We start from the raw sequence: 15711 nt of genomic DNA, 5'->3' as shown, positions 1-15711 counted from the left end.
TATTGCTTTCAGTCGATCAAAGTGATATTGTGTACCTTATCATACACATATGATACACATACACATATCATATACATATGATTGTGTGCATCATATCAGGAGGCACATAATGTCAGCTTGTCCCACTATTAGTGATGTTAAGTTTGATACCTGATTAAGCGGTAACTGACAGCTCTCCTTAGGAAAACCATATCTTTCTTATATGTGGGTGATGCTTTGGTGCACTGCTATCCTGTGTCTATTCTGTTAGCCACTGTTTTTAGTTTCCTAGGGCTATTGTAAGGATGTACCCACAAATTGGGTGGCTAAAACAACAGAAATTTATTGTCTTATAGTTCTGAAGGCAAGAAGTATAAGAACAGTGTGTCGGCAGGGCTCCCTGTGCAACTTTAGAAGAGAATTCTTCCTTGCCCCTTCCAGCTTCTGGTAGCCCAGACATTCCTTGGCTTGCAACGGCAGCACTTCACATCAGCCACCATATTCCCATGGCCTTCTCCCTGTGTCTTTGTGTCTTCACATGACCATCTTCTAAAAGGACACCTGGTCATACTGGATTAGAGACCTCATCTTAACTAATTACATATACGATGACCCTATTTCCAAATAACATCACATTCTAGGGTCCTAGGGGTAGGACTTCAACATACCTTTCTTGGGAAACATAATACAACCCATAACACCCATCAACCTTTCACTCAAGGTTTTATCATCCACTCATAGTCCTTGATTGAATGAGTTCTTACATTGGGGATTGCATAACTGTTTTTCTTAAGCCTCATCATTTCTTTAACATTTATTAGCTGGCATTCTTCTGTAAAAGAGAAGGTTTTATTTTCCTATTTCTTTCCCATCTCTTCTCTCCTCCCCCTTTTTAATCACTTTGAATGTGTGGCTTTTTCTTTTTATACACCATCATTTTTATACAGCCATACAACAAAATTTTGGTGATATGATTGTTTCAAATTTGGCTAGTGAGAATCCATAAAGTCAACTCTTGAGGAAAAAAGCACAATAAGGATTTAAACTTTAATTAAATTTAAAATTATTTTTAAAAAATTTTTAATGTTTATTTATTTTTGAGGGAGAGAGAGAGAGAGAGAGAGAGAGAGAGAGAGAGAGAATGCAAGCAGGGGAGGGGCAGAGAGACAGGGAGATACAGAATCTGAAGTAGGCTCCAGGCTCTGAGATGTCCACACAGAGCCCAATGCAGGGCTTGAACTCACAAACCGTGATGAGATCATGACCTGAGCTAAAGCTGGCTGCTCAACTGACTGAGCCACCTAGGCGCCCCTAAAATTCTTTATTAAATTGTAATGTGACTACCCCCACTAATCTATCCCAGAGGACCTACCTCTGCTATCCCAATAAATCAGGGCTTATATTTTTCTCCCTGGGGAGGCTATGTGATTGTTTCCCATGGGGAAAGTCATTCTCCGTTCCTAAAGTACAGCCATTAAAAAAAATAATAATAAACCAACCTGTCATTTATTGAGTATACTGTTTTACGTACATTATTTTATTCTGTTTTTTGAGAGAGAGAGAGAGGGGGGGTGGAGAGAGAGAAAGCGAGTAGATGAGGGGCATCAGGAGAGAGAATTTCAAGCAGGCTCCATGCCCAGCTCGAAGCCCAACTTGGGTCTCAATCTCCCAACTACCTAGGTACCAAAAATAATGGGTTGTGATACTACTTTATTGGGGCTGAATGCATCAGCACTCTGTAGGAGGCCACCAACCTGCACAGGGGTGCCATGACCTCAGGTGTTGGACGATCCAGAGGCAGCTGCCCTTGAGAGTATTTAAAGGACTTAGGCGTGAGCCACCCATGCTGCTCCACTTAGGACCAGCACTGGCAGAGTCAGTCTGGAGAAGAGAGAGCACTGGGAAGATTATAGTCATCCAGGAACGATATTAATGATCATAATTGCCACAGTTTATTCAGCATTTACTGTATGCCTAGCACTGTGCCAAATGCTTTAGAAGCATGAGCTCTATAGTATCATCATCCCCAGTTATGGATGAAGAAACTAAGGCTTAATAAGGTTAAGTAAATTGCTCAAGGTCACACACAGCTACAACTTACGCATAGCTTTGCCTGTCTCCAACGCCCATGTTCCTACTCCTTTATTCTATGCTGTCTGGGAATATAATTCTCTCTGGTGTTTCCTTCTATAACCCTCAAAATACTGTCTTTCTGGAGGAAGTCCCAGTTCTGAGTTTCCAACTGCCTTTTGTTTTTTTGTTTTGTTTTGTTTTTATTTTTTTTAATGTTTATTCATTTTTGAGAGAGAGAGAGAGAAAGAGCACGTGAGAGCATGAGAGCACAAGCAGGGGAGGGGCAGAAAGAGAGGGAGACACAGAATCTGAAGCAGGTCCAGGCTCTGAGCTGTCAGCACAGAGCCCGACGCGGGGCTCAAACTCAGGAGCAGTGAGATCATGACCTGAGCCTAAGTCGGACTCTTAACCAACTGAGCCACCCAGGTGCCTCCCTGCCCCCCAGCCACCAACTGCCTTTTGGTCATAGCTGCAACTTTCAGCCTTAACCTTCCTTCTAATGTTGAGTGTACCAGACACATCTTATGTGCCTCATCAGATTCTCTTATCATTTTGTCACTTATTTTGTCTCTGCCACTGCTGCAGCTGCCTTGCTTTGTTTGGGCCCAGGTAGGCCCCCAACCTAAGGCCGGACTTATCTGCCACTTTCCCAGCCTGGTCCCTACCTTGACTGCCACTGCGTGACCAGGCTTGCCAGCTTCACACCATGAGTTTCTGGCTTCTCTCTGTACTCCCCAACCAGGATTAAAGGCCATACTGTAGAGTATGTGGCTTGCTGAGAGGCTAACAAGGGGAACATATCATATAAACTAGAAGTATGAGGAAGGTTACTCCTGGTGTGGTAAATCTTGATCAGTGGGAATTAGGACATGGGAGGGAATCACAAAGATGGATTCCTTTTCCTTTCTCCCTCCCAAGCACTTACCTGAGCATGTTTCCAGCACATAGCATCTGGAGGTATTCTGCACGGACATGCAGACATGCCTACTGTCTCTGCAGTTTGTTCAAACATCATCTTGCATTGTTTCCCATCTTTCTCTGTCTTTCTTCCCTTTTTCTCTCACTCTTGCTGCCCTGGGATTGCATCTCCTAAATAAAACAAGCATTAATTCTTGGTTTGAGTTCTATTTTCTTTTTTTTTTAAGTGTATTTTTAATGTTTATTCATTTTTTGAGAGAGAGAAACATAGAGCAGTAGGGGACAGGCAGAGAGAGAGGGAAACCCAGAATCCAAAGCAGGCTCTAGGCTCCAAGTTTTCAGCACAGAGCCCAAAACGGGGCTCGAACTCACAGACCGTGAGACTCTGACCTGAACTGAAGTCAGCCACTTAATCAACTGAGCCACCCAGGTGCCCCTTGAGTTCTATTTTCTATAAAACATAAGCTAAGATTTTCAGGGTCAATTTCTCTAAATGGGACCACCACTTCCTAAATTCTCTTGGCTCAAAGCCAAGACACCAAAGGTCCAAGAGTGCATTCTAGAAGATAATCCTAACTGATAATAATTTTGTCAATATTGGGGCGCCTGGGTGGCGCAGTCGGTTGGGCGTCCGACTTCGGCCAGGTCACGATCTCGCGGTCCGTGAGTTCGAGCCCCGCGTCGGGCTCTGGGCTGATGGCTCGGAGCCTGGAGCCTGTTTCCGATTCTGTGTCTCCCTCTCTCTCTGCCCTTCCCCCGTTCATGCTCTGTCTCTCTCTGTCTCAAAAAAAAAAAAAAAAAAACAAAAAAAAACGTTGAATAATTTTGTCAATATCATCACTATAACTGATAGAATTCATGTATTACCTCCACAAAGGTGCAGTTTATCTGGAAGAAAATAAAAATAATTAAAAGGATCCTTGGTGGTAAAAAGGCTCTGAACCAACAGTTCAAAACTAGGCTTAATCCTAAACTGGACAACAGAAGCTCATCTGGGTTTTGATAATCCCCTGAAAGCATCAGAATGCCTGCCACATCCTTAACACCCTTTGGGTTTCTAATAGACAGGAAACCAAATTATTTACCAACTTATTCTGCCATTCCAAACAAAACCATTTATTCTAGGAGCAGGTCCCTGATCTAGGACAATAAACCTATGATGATGTGATGGTTGCCAAGAAAGCTCTGCCCAATTGTCTGTCCTTGATGGTGAGCAGCCAAACCAGTCAGGTCCTTTGGGACAGTTGACTATGAAATACAGAGAGGGAGTCAGCAGTTAGCAATGGGCAGAAGCTAAAAGACACAGAAGGAGGGAAGAAAACTGAAGTCACATGGCAGCAGAAACCATGAGGCAGTAAAAGCTGTGAGATAGAGAAAAGAATAGAAAGTTCTTCGTAGCAAGGGCAGCAGAAGCAGAGAGTCCCAATAATTGACAGAGTACAGAGCAACAGATATTTACTATGGAAGAGGCCACAAGATAACCCAGCTGCTATGACTGTACTGTGTGCTGAATCACCTTCCAGTTCCCACTTGTCATTACTTAAACTTAGATTAAGGCAACCTGAGTCTGTCTGTTCTGTAAATTAAATTTTTGCCTCATATCTATATCCGGCAAGATCGTGGCAGGAAACTGAAGGTACACTCAGCTAGGGTTTTGAAAATAATTTGATGAAGACATACTTACAAGGATGTAGGCAGGGTTTAGGAACTTAAGAGGAATACTGAAGCACTTGAGGACTAGCAACAGTGGAAACCCAGGGCTAAAGAGACAAGGGAAACGTTGTCTAAAGCTAAAGAGACCTGGGAAGTTCCCCAGGTGGCTCAGTCAGTTAAGCATCCGACTTTTAATCTCAGCTCAGGTTTTGATCTCAGGGTCATGAGTTCATGCCCCACGTTGGGCTCCATGCTGGATGTGGAGGCTACTTAAAAAAGAGAGAGAGAGAGACAAGGGTACCAAATTAGTGTTGTAGGAGTCCCGAAGGAGGTTATATCTATGATGGGAAATGGCTGCTGCCAGACCATGGTGCTAAAGCAGGGAAAAAAGAAGAAATACCTCAACCCCTTTTTCCCCCGTACCCTCTGATACTTGCTGATGCCTCCCATTGGCCAAAGCCAACAGCGAGCCAAGGCACTGAGGAGTCCAAATCATGTCATCACAGTAATAGCTTCATAGGGCACAGAGCAGGGCAGAGAAGGTTAGGGGGCTGTTGTAGGCTGACTAGTGGCCCCTTCAAAAAATAGGTTCACATGCTGATCCCCAGAACCTGAGAATATTATATGGTATAAGATGTGATTAAATTTAGGGTCCTGAGAGGAAGAACTTATCCTAGATTGCTTGGGTGGACCCTAAATGCAGTCACAGATAACCTAATAAAAGAGAAGTAGTGGGAGTTTTGAGAAAGAAGAGGAGGTAACAATGTGACCACAAGATCAGAAATTAGAGTGACATGACCACCAGCCAAGGAATGCCTGGAGCCATCAGAAGCTGGAAGAGGTGAGGGACAGACTCTACCCCAGAGCCTAAGGGAGGGAAACTGGCCAAAACCTTGATTTTTGTCTTCCTCGGCATCAGAACTATGAGAAAGTAAAATTCAGTTGTTTTAAGCCACCCAGTTTGTGGTAATTTGTTATGGCAGTCGCAATGTGGTAGAGCCCCTCCCTAAGGAATGTGACAAAAACCTCAGGACAAGGGAAGGCAACCTAGCTATGTACATGTACATGACCTTCCTTATGACTCTGTAACATAGAACGCCCAATCAGACTGTATGTCTGTATGTTACCATGTACGGGAGACAAAGAAGTAGAAATTGTATAAAAGGCTACACCCCACTCCGCTCAGGGCTCAGTCTTTCAGGCACGAATCCACTGAGCCTGGCTGGCACAAATAAAGTTGCTTCCTGGGAAGAAAAGCCTTCATGTCACGACTTTCTGTGCAAACCTTGCTCCCATTACATTTCTTGGGGTTTGCATCCAGGAGGTGGAGATGGTGTTTTACCTCTCTTGTTGCCAGGCGCAAACCTCAGGGCACCGGGAGAGGTGACCTCACCTGGCACCAGTGGACTGCTTGATCTGTAGGAGACTAGCCCCTCCCAGCGTGCCCAGGCAAGGACCCCAGATGCACAAAGGAACCAGGTGAGGCCCAGGAACCAGCTCAGGGAGCGCTGCCCTTCAGACTGGTTAGAACCAGGGTTCATTTTGGTAGACCTACCCCTAAGAGGCAGAAGAGGAGCCTGATCACCTCCTGGAGTTGCCCGACTAGTTCCATAAGGAATAAAACTGCAACTCCAAGGCACTGGGCCCTGGGGGGGGGGGGGGGGGGTTGGAATTGCTGTGTGACTGTGCATGAATGAGATGGACAGGGGAAAGTTTCCAGCCTGACCAAGGGGCCAAAGCAAGTGTTGAGTTTGGATCCGTGGTTCTATGCCAACCTCATAGGGCTTAAGGTGGCTTGAGATTTCTTCAGGAGTCTGATCTGGGTCAGGGAATGGTACTGAAGCCGCCAATGCTAAGAGGCACCTGAAATATCTCCAAGAGGAAAGCAGCTGGAAATAGACAAAGCGAGTGTAGGTCCTTGCCAAGTTAGCCCCCCCACCTTTTCCCTCTCTTGTGCATGAAAGTTGTCCATTAGGAGAAGAAATGGGTGGAAAGCAGAGTAAACCGACTCCCCTAGAGTCTATGTTGAGGAATTTCAAAAAGGGATATTCAAGAGATGATTGTGTGAAATTAACTCCTGAAAAGCTCTGCACATTCTGTGAAATTGATTGGCCATTGTTTGGGGTGGCCTGGTCCCCTGAGGACTCACTTGATAAGGAACTAGTTGGCCGAGTGTTCAGGATCGTTGTGGGGGATCCAGGCCACCCTGACCAATTTCTTTACACTGACCATTGGCAAGACCTGGTCCTATCCCAAGCACCGTGGCTAAAAGTCTATATTGAAGAGAACTGTAAAGTTATGATGGCTTGTGTCATGGCTTCCTCCAAATGCTGGCCCAAAACTGAAAAACCCATACCATTTGGAGAACCTGTGGAAACCCCACCGCCATATGCCCCACTGTATCCTTTACTGCCACCTGCGCTTCCGGCTGCCTCAGCTGAAACCCCATCGGAGCCTGCCCCTAGTCCCAAGGCCTTGCCACCTCTAGCACCACCGACCTCTCCAGATGTGACCAGCTCACCTGGACCACCGGTCCTAATCACATATGCCCCTCCCAGAAGGCAACTAGAAGATCAGACCAGTGGAGATAGTCCCTCCCTGCAGCAACACTGGGGAGCCCTACAGATGCCATGAGGGAAACTAGGGGAGCCATCTATTATGATCAGGAAAGCCAGATCTGAGAATGCTAGCGTGTTTTTGGGTACCAACCCTTTACCACTACGGACCTCTCAACTTGGAAGCACCATACTCCCTCCTATCCAGAGAAGCCCCAGGCTATGATTGAACTAATGCAGTCCCTAATCCAAACCCATAAACCTGCTTTGACGGACTGCAGCCAATTCCTCCTGACCCCCTTTGACATGGAGGAGCGTCGCTGAATTACCCAGGTGGCCCTAAAATGGTTACAGGAGAATGCCCCAGCTGGGACACTAGACACCCAGGGACACTAGACACCCAGGCTTATGCTCAAACTCACTTACCTGGGGAGGACCCCAAATGGGACCCAGATGTCTCAAGTGTAGATGGAGGGCTCACAAGGACTGAACGGTATCAAGAAGCCCTTCTAAATGGCATGAAGGAAGAGGGGGAAAAGGCCATAAATATGAGCAAATATGAACATCAGAAGTTCTCCAGGGACCCAAGGAGAGCCCAAGCCAGTTCTATGAGACTCTATGTGAGGCATTTTGTCTCTATACCCCTTTTGGTCCAGAAGCACCCGTTAACCAGCAGATGGTCAATGCGACTTTTGTAGGTCAGGCCCAAGGGGACATCGGGTGCAAGCTGCAAAAGCTAAAGGGTTTCACCAGCATGAATGCTGGTCAGTTGCTGGAAGTAGCAACTAATGTGTTTGTCAAACATGACCAGGCAGCTCGGAGGGAAGAATGCTGGAAGATGCAGAAAAAGGCAGACTTGTTAGCTGCTGCCTTGGTGGAGCAGTCAGAACACTTCCAGAAAGATAATTCTCAGCAGAAAGAAAGAGGCCATGTGGTCCAGGGTTGGTACCAGCCAGCATCATGGCCACATGGGGCCCCCTAAGATGATTTTGTGGGGCTAACCACCATGGAGGACTATGAGGAGGACTAGGACAGACCAGGCTCTATTTGTTAGTCCCCCAAGAACCTATGGTCCAAATGAATGTGGGGGGCCAAGCCATCGACTTCATGGTGGATACTGGTGTTGAACACTCGATGGTGACCCAACCCGTGGGCTCCCTCTCACAGAGACAAGCCACCATTGAGGGGGCCACAGGAAGTCGGACACACCGTCCCTTCCTGCATCCTCGATGATGCAATTTAGGAAGGCATGAAGTCATCCATGAATTCCTTTACCTCCCTGACTGCCCCGTGGCTTTAATGAGTATGACGTATTGGGAAAGCTGCAGGCCCAGATAACTTTCAACTCTCAGGGACAGGCTGACCCTACAGAAACCATAAGCAAAGATTATGACTCTCATGATTCCCCAAAGAGAAGAGTGGTGCCTCTACAGCCTCATGGAAGAGCCACAACAGGAACCTGAGCTGCCCTTCAGCATACTGGGGGTGTGGGCTGAGGACAACCCATCAGGACTGGACCAGAACATACCTCCAGTAATTGTAGAACTAAAGCCAGGGAGAGAGCCCATCTACCAGAAATAATATTTCATCCCTTGTAAGGCACAGATGGGAATACGGAAGCAGTTGATGAGACTTCTAAAACACGGGTGCTTTAACCCTGTCAGTCATCTTGGAACACACCCCTCCTACCTGTCCAGAAGCTGGACACCAATGACTATCAGCTTGTTTAAGACCTGCGGGGAGTAAACCGGGCCGCTGCACCCTGTTGTCCCAAACCCATACACTCTCTTAGGTCTTACCTCACCAAAGCTGCCTTCTTCACATGCCTAGACCTCAAAGATTCCTTCTTCTGCAACTGCTTGACCCCCAAGAGCCAATCAATCTTTGCCTTCCAGTGGGAGAATCCTGAAAATGGTCACAAGGGCCGGTCAACTGGACCAGATTGCCTCAGGGGTTTAAAAACTCCACAACTATTTTCGGCACTCCATTAGCCTCAGACCTAAGAGCCTTCCCAGTGGATCAACATGGCTATGTCTTGCTTCAGCACGTAGACAACTTACTGCTGGCTGAGGTCTCAGGAGGACTGCATGGAAGGAACTCAGCAGCTCCCTACCCTCCTATGGGAAACTGGTTATAAGGTCTCAAGGAAAAAGGCCCAAATCTGTCAAAAGAAAGTCAAGAACACTGGCTTTCACCTCTCCCAGGGGCAGTGCCAACTCAGCCCACAGAGGAAGCAGGCCATTTGTTCAGTCACTGTCCCCTTGATCTGATGTCAGGTTCGGGAATTTCTCAGGGTCACAGGTTTCTGTAGAATCTGGATACATAACTTTTCAGTCCTGGTGAAACCCCTCTATGAAGCTACAAAGGGGGGAGAGTGGGAGCCCCTGATGTGGGAATCGGTACAGCAGAAGGCCTTTGAGAAAATAAAGTGAGCCCTCACTAATGTGCCTGGTTTGGGGCTCCCAGACATGACCAGGCCTTTCTTCCTATATGTCCATGAGTGCACTGGCATTGCGGTGGGAGTCCTAATCCAGATGTTGGGGGTCATGGCATCACCCGGTGGCATATCTCTCCAAGCAGCTTGTCTCTGTTGCCCAGAGCTGGCCACCCTACGTACGAGTACTCGCAACCATAGCACTCTTTGTGTCTGAGGCTGACAAGTTAACTCTGGGACAAGAATCGACAGTCCACGTGCCACATTCAGTATTGACGTTAATAGAATGCAAGGGACAATACTGGCTAACCAATGCCAGGATGGCCAGATATCAGGGAATTCTGTGTGAGAACCCACACATTCATCTGGAAGTAGTGAGGACGCTAAACCCTGCAACTCTACTGCCTGTCAGGCTGGGCCAGCCAGATCACGACTGCATTGAAGTCATGGATGAGGTGTTCTCCAGCTGGCCAGACTTAAGGGACTGGCCCCTCAAGGACCCTGAGGCTGAATATTTCACTGACAGTAGCAGTTTTGTGAAAGAGAGAGTGCCTTGCAGGTTACTCCATGGTGACCCCAAATTCTATCATTAAGGCCAAACCCCTGCCAAAGGGGACTTTGGCACAAAAGGCAGAGCTCATTGTGCTAACCCGAGCCCTCCAACTGGTGGCAGGGATATGTGTTAATATATACATGGACTCTAAGTATGCCTTCACCACCCTCCACGTACATGGGGCTTTATATAAAGAAAAGAGTCTAATAAACTTAGGAGGGAAAGACAAAAAGTATGGTAAGGAAATCCTTGAACTCTTAGATGGTGTGTGGGCCCCTAAAAGAGTGGCAATCATGCATTGTGTGGGACATCAAAGGGGAGACACCACGGTTGCATGGGAAAACTATCAGGCAGACCGAGAAGCAAAACTTGCAGCCCCCAAAGGAACAGCGGAATCAGCAGCTTTAATCGCCGCACTGTTCCCTAGTCCATTGGCAGAATGGGACCCTAATTACTCACAACGTGAAAGTACATGGTTTAAGACTGAAAAATGGAAGCTACCTCCCAGGTGGATGGTAGAAATTTGAAGACAGCTGAGTGGCAATTCCTGAGGCCCTAGCTCCAGCTTTTGTCAAGCACTTCCATCAGGAAACCAATTGGCTGGACAGCTCTTGAGACTATGTTGAGCTGACATTTCTACATCCCTTGACTCTCCAGCATAGCCCGAGCAGTATGTGAGCAATGTGAAACATGTGCCCGGAATAACCCATGCCAGGAACCCAAGGCTGCCCCTGGGGTGTAGAGTGCCAGGAGAGCCCCATTTGAAAATATGATGGTGGGCTTCACCGAGCTCCCCCGGGTCCGAGGCTGTAAATATCTGTTGGTCTTTGTGTGCATTTTCTCAGGCGGGGTGGAAGGCTTCCCTTCTTGCACAGAAAAGGCACAGAAAAGGCACAGAAAAGTGACCCGACTTCTTCTAAAAGAAATCATTCCTCGATTTGGGATCCCTATCACTGTGGGATCAGATAATGGGCCAGCGTTTGTGGCTGAGGTGGTGCAGCTGGTGGCAAAGGGGTTAAAGATCACCTGGAAGCTACACACAGCACACCGACCCCAGAGCTCCAGGAAGGTGGGACAAATGAACCAAACCCTGAAGCTGCAATTAAGTAAACTATGCCAGGTGTTGGCAATAGCCTTGGTAAGAATCAGGTATAGACCCACTAAGCAGATGGGGTTCCCTCCTTATTAAATCCTTTATGGGCACCCTCCCCCCATCATCAAGGGCATTAGGGGGGATCTAAATGAGATAGGCAATCTAACCCTAAGGCAACAGATGCTGACCCTTGGCTTTACCCTAACCACCTTACACCACTGGGTTAGGGAGTGATTACCTGTGAGTCTGACCACGGACGCTTACCCCTTTAAACCAGGAGATGCTGGATGGGTGAAGGAATGGAATGTCCAATCCCTAAAACCCCTCTGGAGAGGCCCGTTCACTGTCATTTTGTTACCCCTATTGCAATAAAAGTGGCCGAGGTGGGTCCCTGGATTCACTACCGCAGAGTGAAGCCAGCATTCCTGATCCATCAACACCGTGCAAGCTGACCACACAGAAGCAGCAATCTGCAACTCCAGAGGCTCTGGGAGACTGCAGCCCTGCTTTAATCACTCCGGAAGTTTACTAATCTACGCACGGCCGAAGCTTGAGAAATCGATGGTCTGGTGGAACAGATCGACTGTCCTTATCTTCTACCTCTGTTTCCTTACTGTGATGTACTGTCACCCCTTGTTTCTTGCTGTTATGATTCTTGCTATACCTTTTGCCATAAGATTGGCAGAGGCCGCCCCCGCCAGTTGGGAGTGTGGTGAGTGGTTTCTGTTAGCGTTCACCTTCCTTTTGTGGATGGGATGCTCTGTTGGTATTGGTTGCTTCTAACTCTGGACCCCTTCAGCAGACCTAGATTTCTCATCACATGACCCGTGTATTCACATAACCAGGTCAGGTCAGGGAGTCACTTGGACCTTACTATACCATACCCACTTCTCATGCCAGGGAGAAGTCCTGAGGACCTGCAGACACAATAAGACCACCTATTTTGTCTGCCAACGGGAGAGTCAATACACTTGTTTTGACCTACAGTATTCCCAACTGAGGAATGGTTGGAGGTCCGACACTCCCAGGAGGCCGGGGAGGGGTGGATTAATCAGCCAAACCCGGGTTACTAATCCCCACATGCCTGTATCAGTACTTTTTTTTTTTTAATTTTTTTTTAATGTTTATTTTTGAGCGCGCGCGCGAGAGAGAAAGAGAGACAGTGTGAGCTGGGGAGGGGCGGAGAGAGGGAGACACAGAATCCAAAGCAGGCTCCGGGCTCTGAGCTGTCAGCACAGAGCCGGGCGCGGGGCTCAAACCCACGACCTGAGCCAAAGTCAGACACTTAACCGACTGAGCCACTCAGGTGCCCATGGTATTGGTACTTTTTGATATGTTTGCAGCTATTAACAAAAACCCTTTTTGGGTTCAAAATTGTGGAGGTTTACCATGTGAAAAGGATACAGGCTCAGTGACAAGTGTATGTGTGAACAGACCTCATCCCAAGCCACGTGTTATGGTGACCGCTGGGCTTACTGCCTCTATTGGAGCTGCGTCTCGCCACTTGGAAAGGTAAAGATAAGGCAGTACTCCTCCAAAAGGGGGCTGCAACCTCCAGCTGTAAACTGGGAGCCTATAACCCCGTTGATTTTATTATCTTTTTTTTAATGTTTATTTTTAATTTTGACAGAGAGAGAGAGAGAGCAGGAGAGGAGCAGAGAGAGAGGGAGACACAGAATCCCAAGCAGGCTCCAGGCTCTGAGCTGTCAGCACAGAGCCCAATGTGGGGCTCAAACCCACAAGCTGTGAGATCATGACCTGGACCGAAGTCAGATGCTTAACCAACTGAGCCACGCAGGCACCCCTAATTTTACTGTCTTTAATCCAGGAGCCCCAAAATGGGAAAATGACCTCAGGATTGGTATATATATATATATATATATATATATATATATATATATATATAGTATGTATATATACATATACATATACATATACATATACATATACATATATATATACACATAGGCGAGGCACTGCCCCAGAAGCTGTGTTGTACTTCAAGAGGGTTGCTGTCTCACTCCAAGCCTCAACTCATGAAGTCTTTCATTCCTTTTATGGAAATTGAAAGTAGCCCTCCCCCTATCTCCCCCACAACAAGAGACCTGTCTCTTGCTTTAGCAGAAACTATAAAGATCTCTTCTTGCTATGTATGTGGGGGAACCAACATGGGGGATCAATGGCATGGGAGGCTAAAGAATTAGATATCTGCAAACCTTGTAATGGAACAGAATGCCCAGTCCTACTACCGGGGTTTGGCTCCTCAAAACCTCGATTACTGGGAAGAACTGCCTTGCCCGGTGGGGAAGAAAGTTCACCATCCCTTTTGGAAGCTTAACATGCCTAGGCCAAAGATTTTAAAACTCAGCTGCCTGGGAAACACAAAGGCGGGGGTCCCCAGATGACCTTGAGCCAGATCCCCACCCCTTGTCTAACTTCTTTCATCTCCAAGAGGCCCGGGACAATGTCGATACAGCCATTGAATGGCAGGCCCCAGGTGGACTATACTGGATATAGGGAAGGACAGCCTATACAATACTTCCCCCAGGCTGATCAGGGTCATGTGTGCTGGGAACTATTCATCCATCTTTCTTCCTGCTCCATTTCACCAGGGAGGAACATTTGGGAGTCAAAGTGTGTGGGGATGGGGAGACTCAAAGGAAACGACATGCCCTATAAACTGGCAATTGGAAAGATGATGAATGGGCTCCCGAGCGTATAATCCAATATTATGGCCCTGCCACCTGGGCAAAGGATGGGTCCTGGGACTTCTGCACTCCCATTTACACGCTAAACCGCATAATCAGACTACAAGCCATTGTAGAAATTATAACTGATGAAACTGCCAGAGGTCTTAACTTACTAGCCATGCAGCAAACCAAAATGGGCAATGCTATCTATCAAAATCGCTTGGCCTTAGATTACTTGCTTCCTTCTGAGGGTGAAGTTTGTGCAAAGTTTAACCTGAGCAACCACTGCCTACAGATAGACGATGAAGGAAAAGTCATAGAAGAGATCACAGATCAATTGAGAAAGGTTGCTCATGTCCAATCCAGACCTGGAAAGGTTGGGACTCCAGTGAGTTATTTAGAGAATGGTTTTCAACTCTTGGGAGATTTAAAACCCTCATGGCAATTATCTGCTTGATTTGGGGAGTTTGCTTAACCCTACCTTGCCTTGCTTCCCTGGTTATATGGCCTCCAGCCTCACTGAGGCAATGGTGAAAGGAAAATGGCCACACAGGTGATGGTGTTATGGAAATATAAACCTCCAAACCAAGATGATGCTCTTTGACCCAAAACAGGGGGGGTCCGAGCATCAAAGTGTGGAATGTGGTAGAACCCCTCCCTAAGGAATGTGATGAAAACCTCAAAACAAGGGAAGGCAACCTAGCTATGTGCACGTATGTGACATTCCTCACGACTCTAACATAGACCACCCAATCAGACTGTATGTCTGTATGTTACTGTGTATGGGAGACAAAGAACTAGAAATTGTATAAAAGGCTACACGCTGCTTCATTCAGCGCTCAGTCTTTAGGGTATAAACCCACACAACCCGTGCTAGCACGAGTAAAGTTGCTCCCTAAAAGAAAAGCCTCGGTGTCGTGGCTCTCTGTGCAACCTTGGTCCCATTACAGCAAGTAACTAATATGGGCTAAATGGGGAATAACCAGCACAAAACCTATTAATCTCAAGTACTATGTTGACCACAATGATATCCCTGATTACCTTGGCTGGAAATTATTTTGCCTACCTTTCTGTATTCTCTTTGGCACTTCTTTTTGGACCACTCATATAATTCAAATGGAATGCTCTGAAGTTATTGTTACGTTTGCATACAAAGTATATTTTCATCCTAACCAGACTATAACATTCTTTAGAACAAAAACCTTGTCATGTACATCTTTGTATCCTGTGCAAATCCTAGCACAGTGCTTTGAACAGAGTGGACATTCTGTAATTGGTAAATGAGGAAGAAAGCTTCCATTTGTCCATCTGTAAATGGAAAATAAAAATTTCCACTGACTCGCCTTTCAGAGATAATAATGGCAGTGTTTCCCAGAAACAATTTCTGCACCTGCAACAGAATGATATATCTGAAACACCCAATCCTGCTGAAGCAATTCCTCAGAAAAAATTGCATCTAGTTTTAGCATGCCCTCCATTCTATGTGGAGCTGAAACTTGGGCAGTTTCACCCTGAGGAGGAAAAGACAGGGGATAATTAAGAAAATATAAGAGCTCAGTATTGGTGTTTTCTCAGGAACTTTGGTTCATCCGGTAGATATTTATCAAAGGACTATTATGTTCAAGTACAGTCTGTAAATGCTGGGAAAACACACACACACAAAGAATAAGGCATGATCCCAAGTGAGTAATTGTCACACAATTTGATGAATGTTTTTTATAAGAAGAAAATTCTATGGAACCAGAAAGAAGGGAATGATTAAC

General features: G+C 46.5%; 1 protein-coding gene across 2 annotated transcripts in view; it reads right to left on the bottom strand.

Annotated features, from left to right (window-relative positions):
• MKLN1 (muskelin 1) overlaps positions 1 to 15711 on the bottom strand; it is a 379442-nt gene that overhangs the window by 223619 nt on the left and 140112 nt on the right. Inside the window, exon 1 of one of the 2 annotated variants that reach the window (XM_060633171.3) lies at positions 2978 to 3000. The exons of the other annotated variant lie outside the window; for it this stretch is intronic. Within the exon in view, the coding sequence (XP_060489154.2) occupies positions 2978 to 2985 (8 nt within the window). The 5' untranslated portion in view covers positions 2986 to 3000. Of the gene's footprint in view, positions 1 to 2977; positions 3001 to 15711 lie in introns of those variants that run through there. 2 annotated transcript variants of the gene reach the window in all.

The sequence above is a fragment of the Panthera onca genome, chromosome A2 (genome assembly GCF_046562875.1).
Source record: "Panthera onca isolate mPanOnc1 chromosome A2, mPanOnc1 haplotype 2, whole genome shotgun sequence".
NCBI classification, from domain to species: Eukaryota; Metazoa; Chordata; class Mammalia; order Carnivora; family Felidae; genus Panthera; species Panthera onca.
Note: the sequence above shows the minus strand (reverse complement) of the source record. Positions and strands in the feature narration are given on the sequence as shown.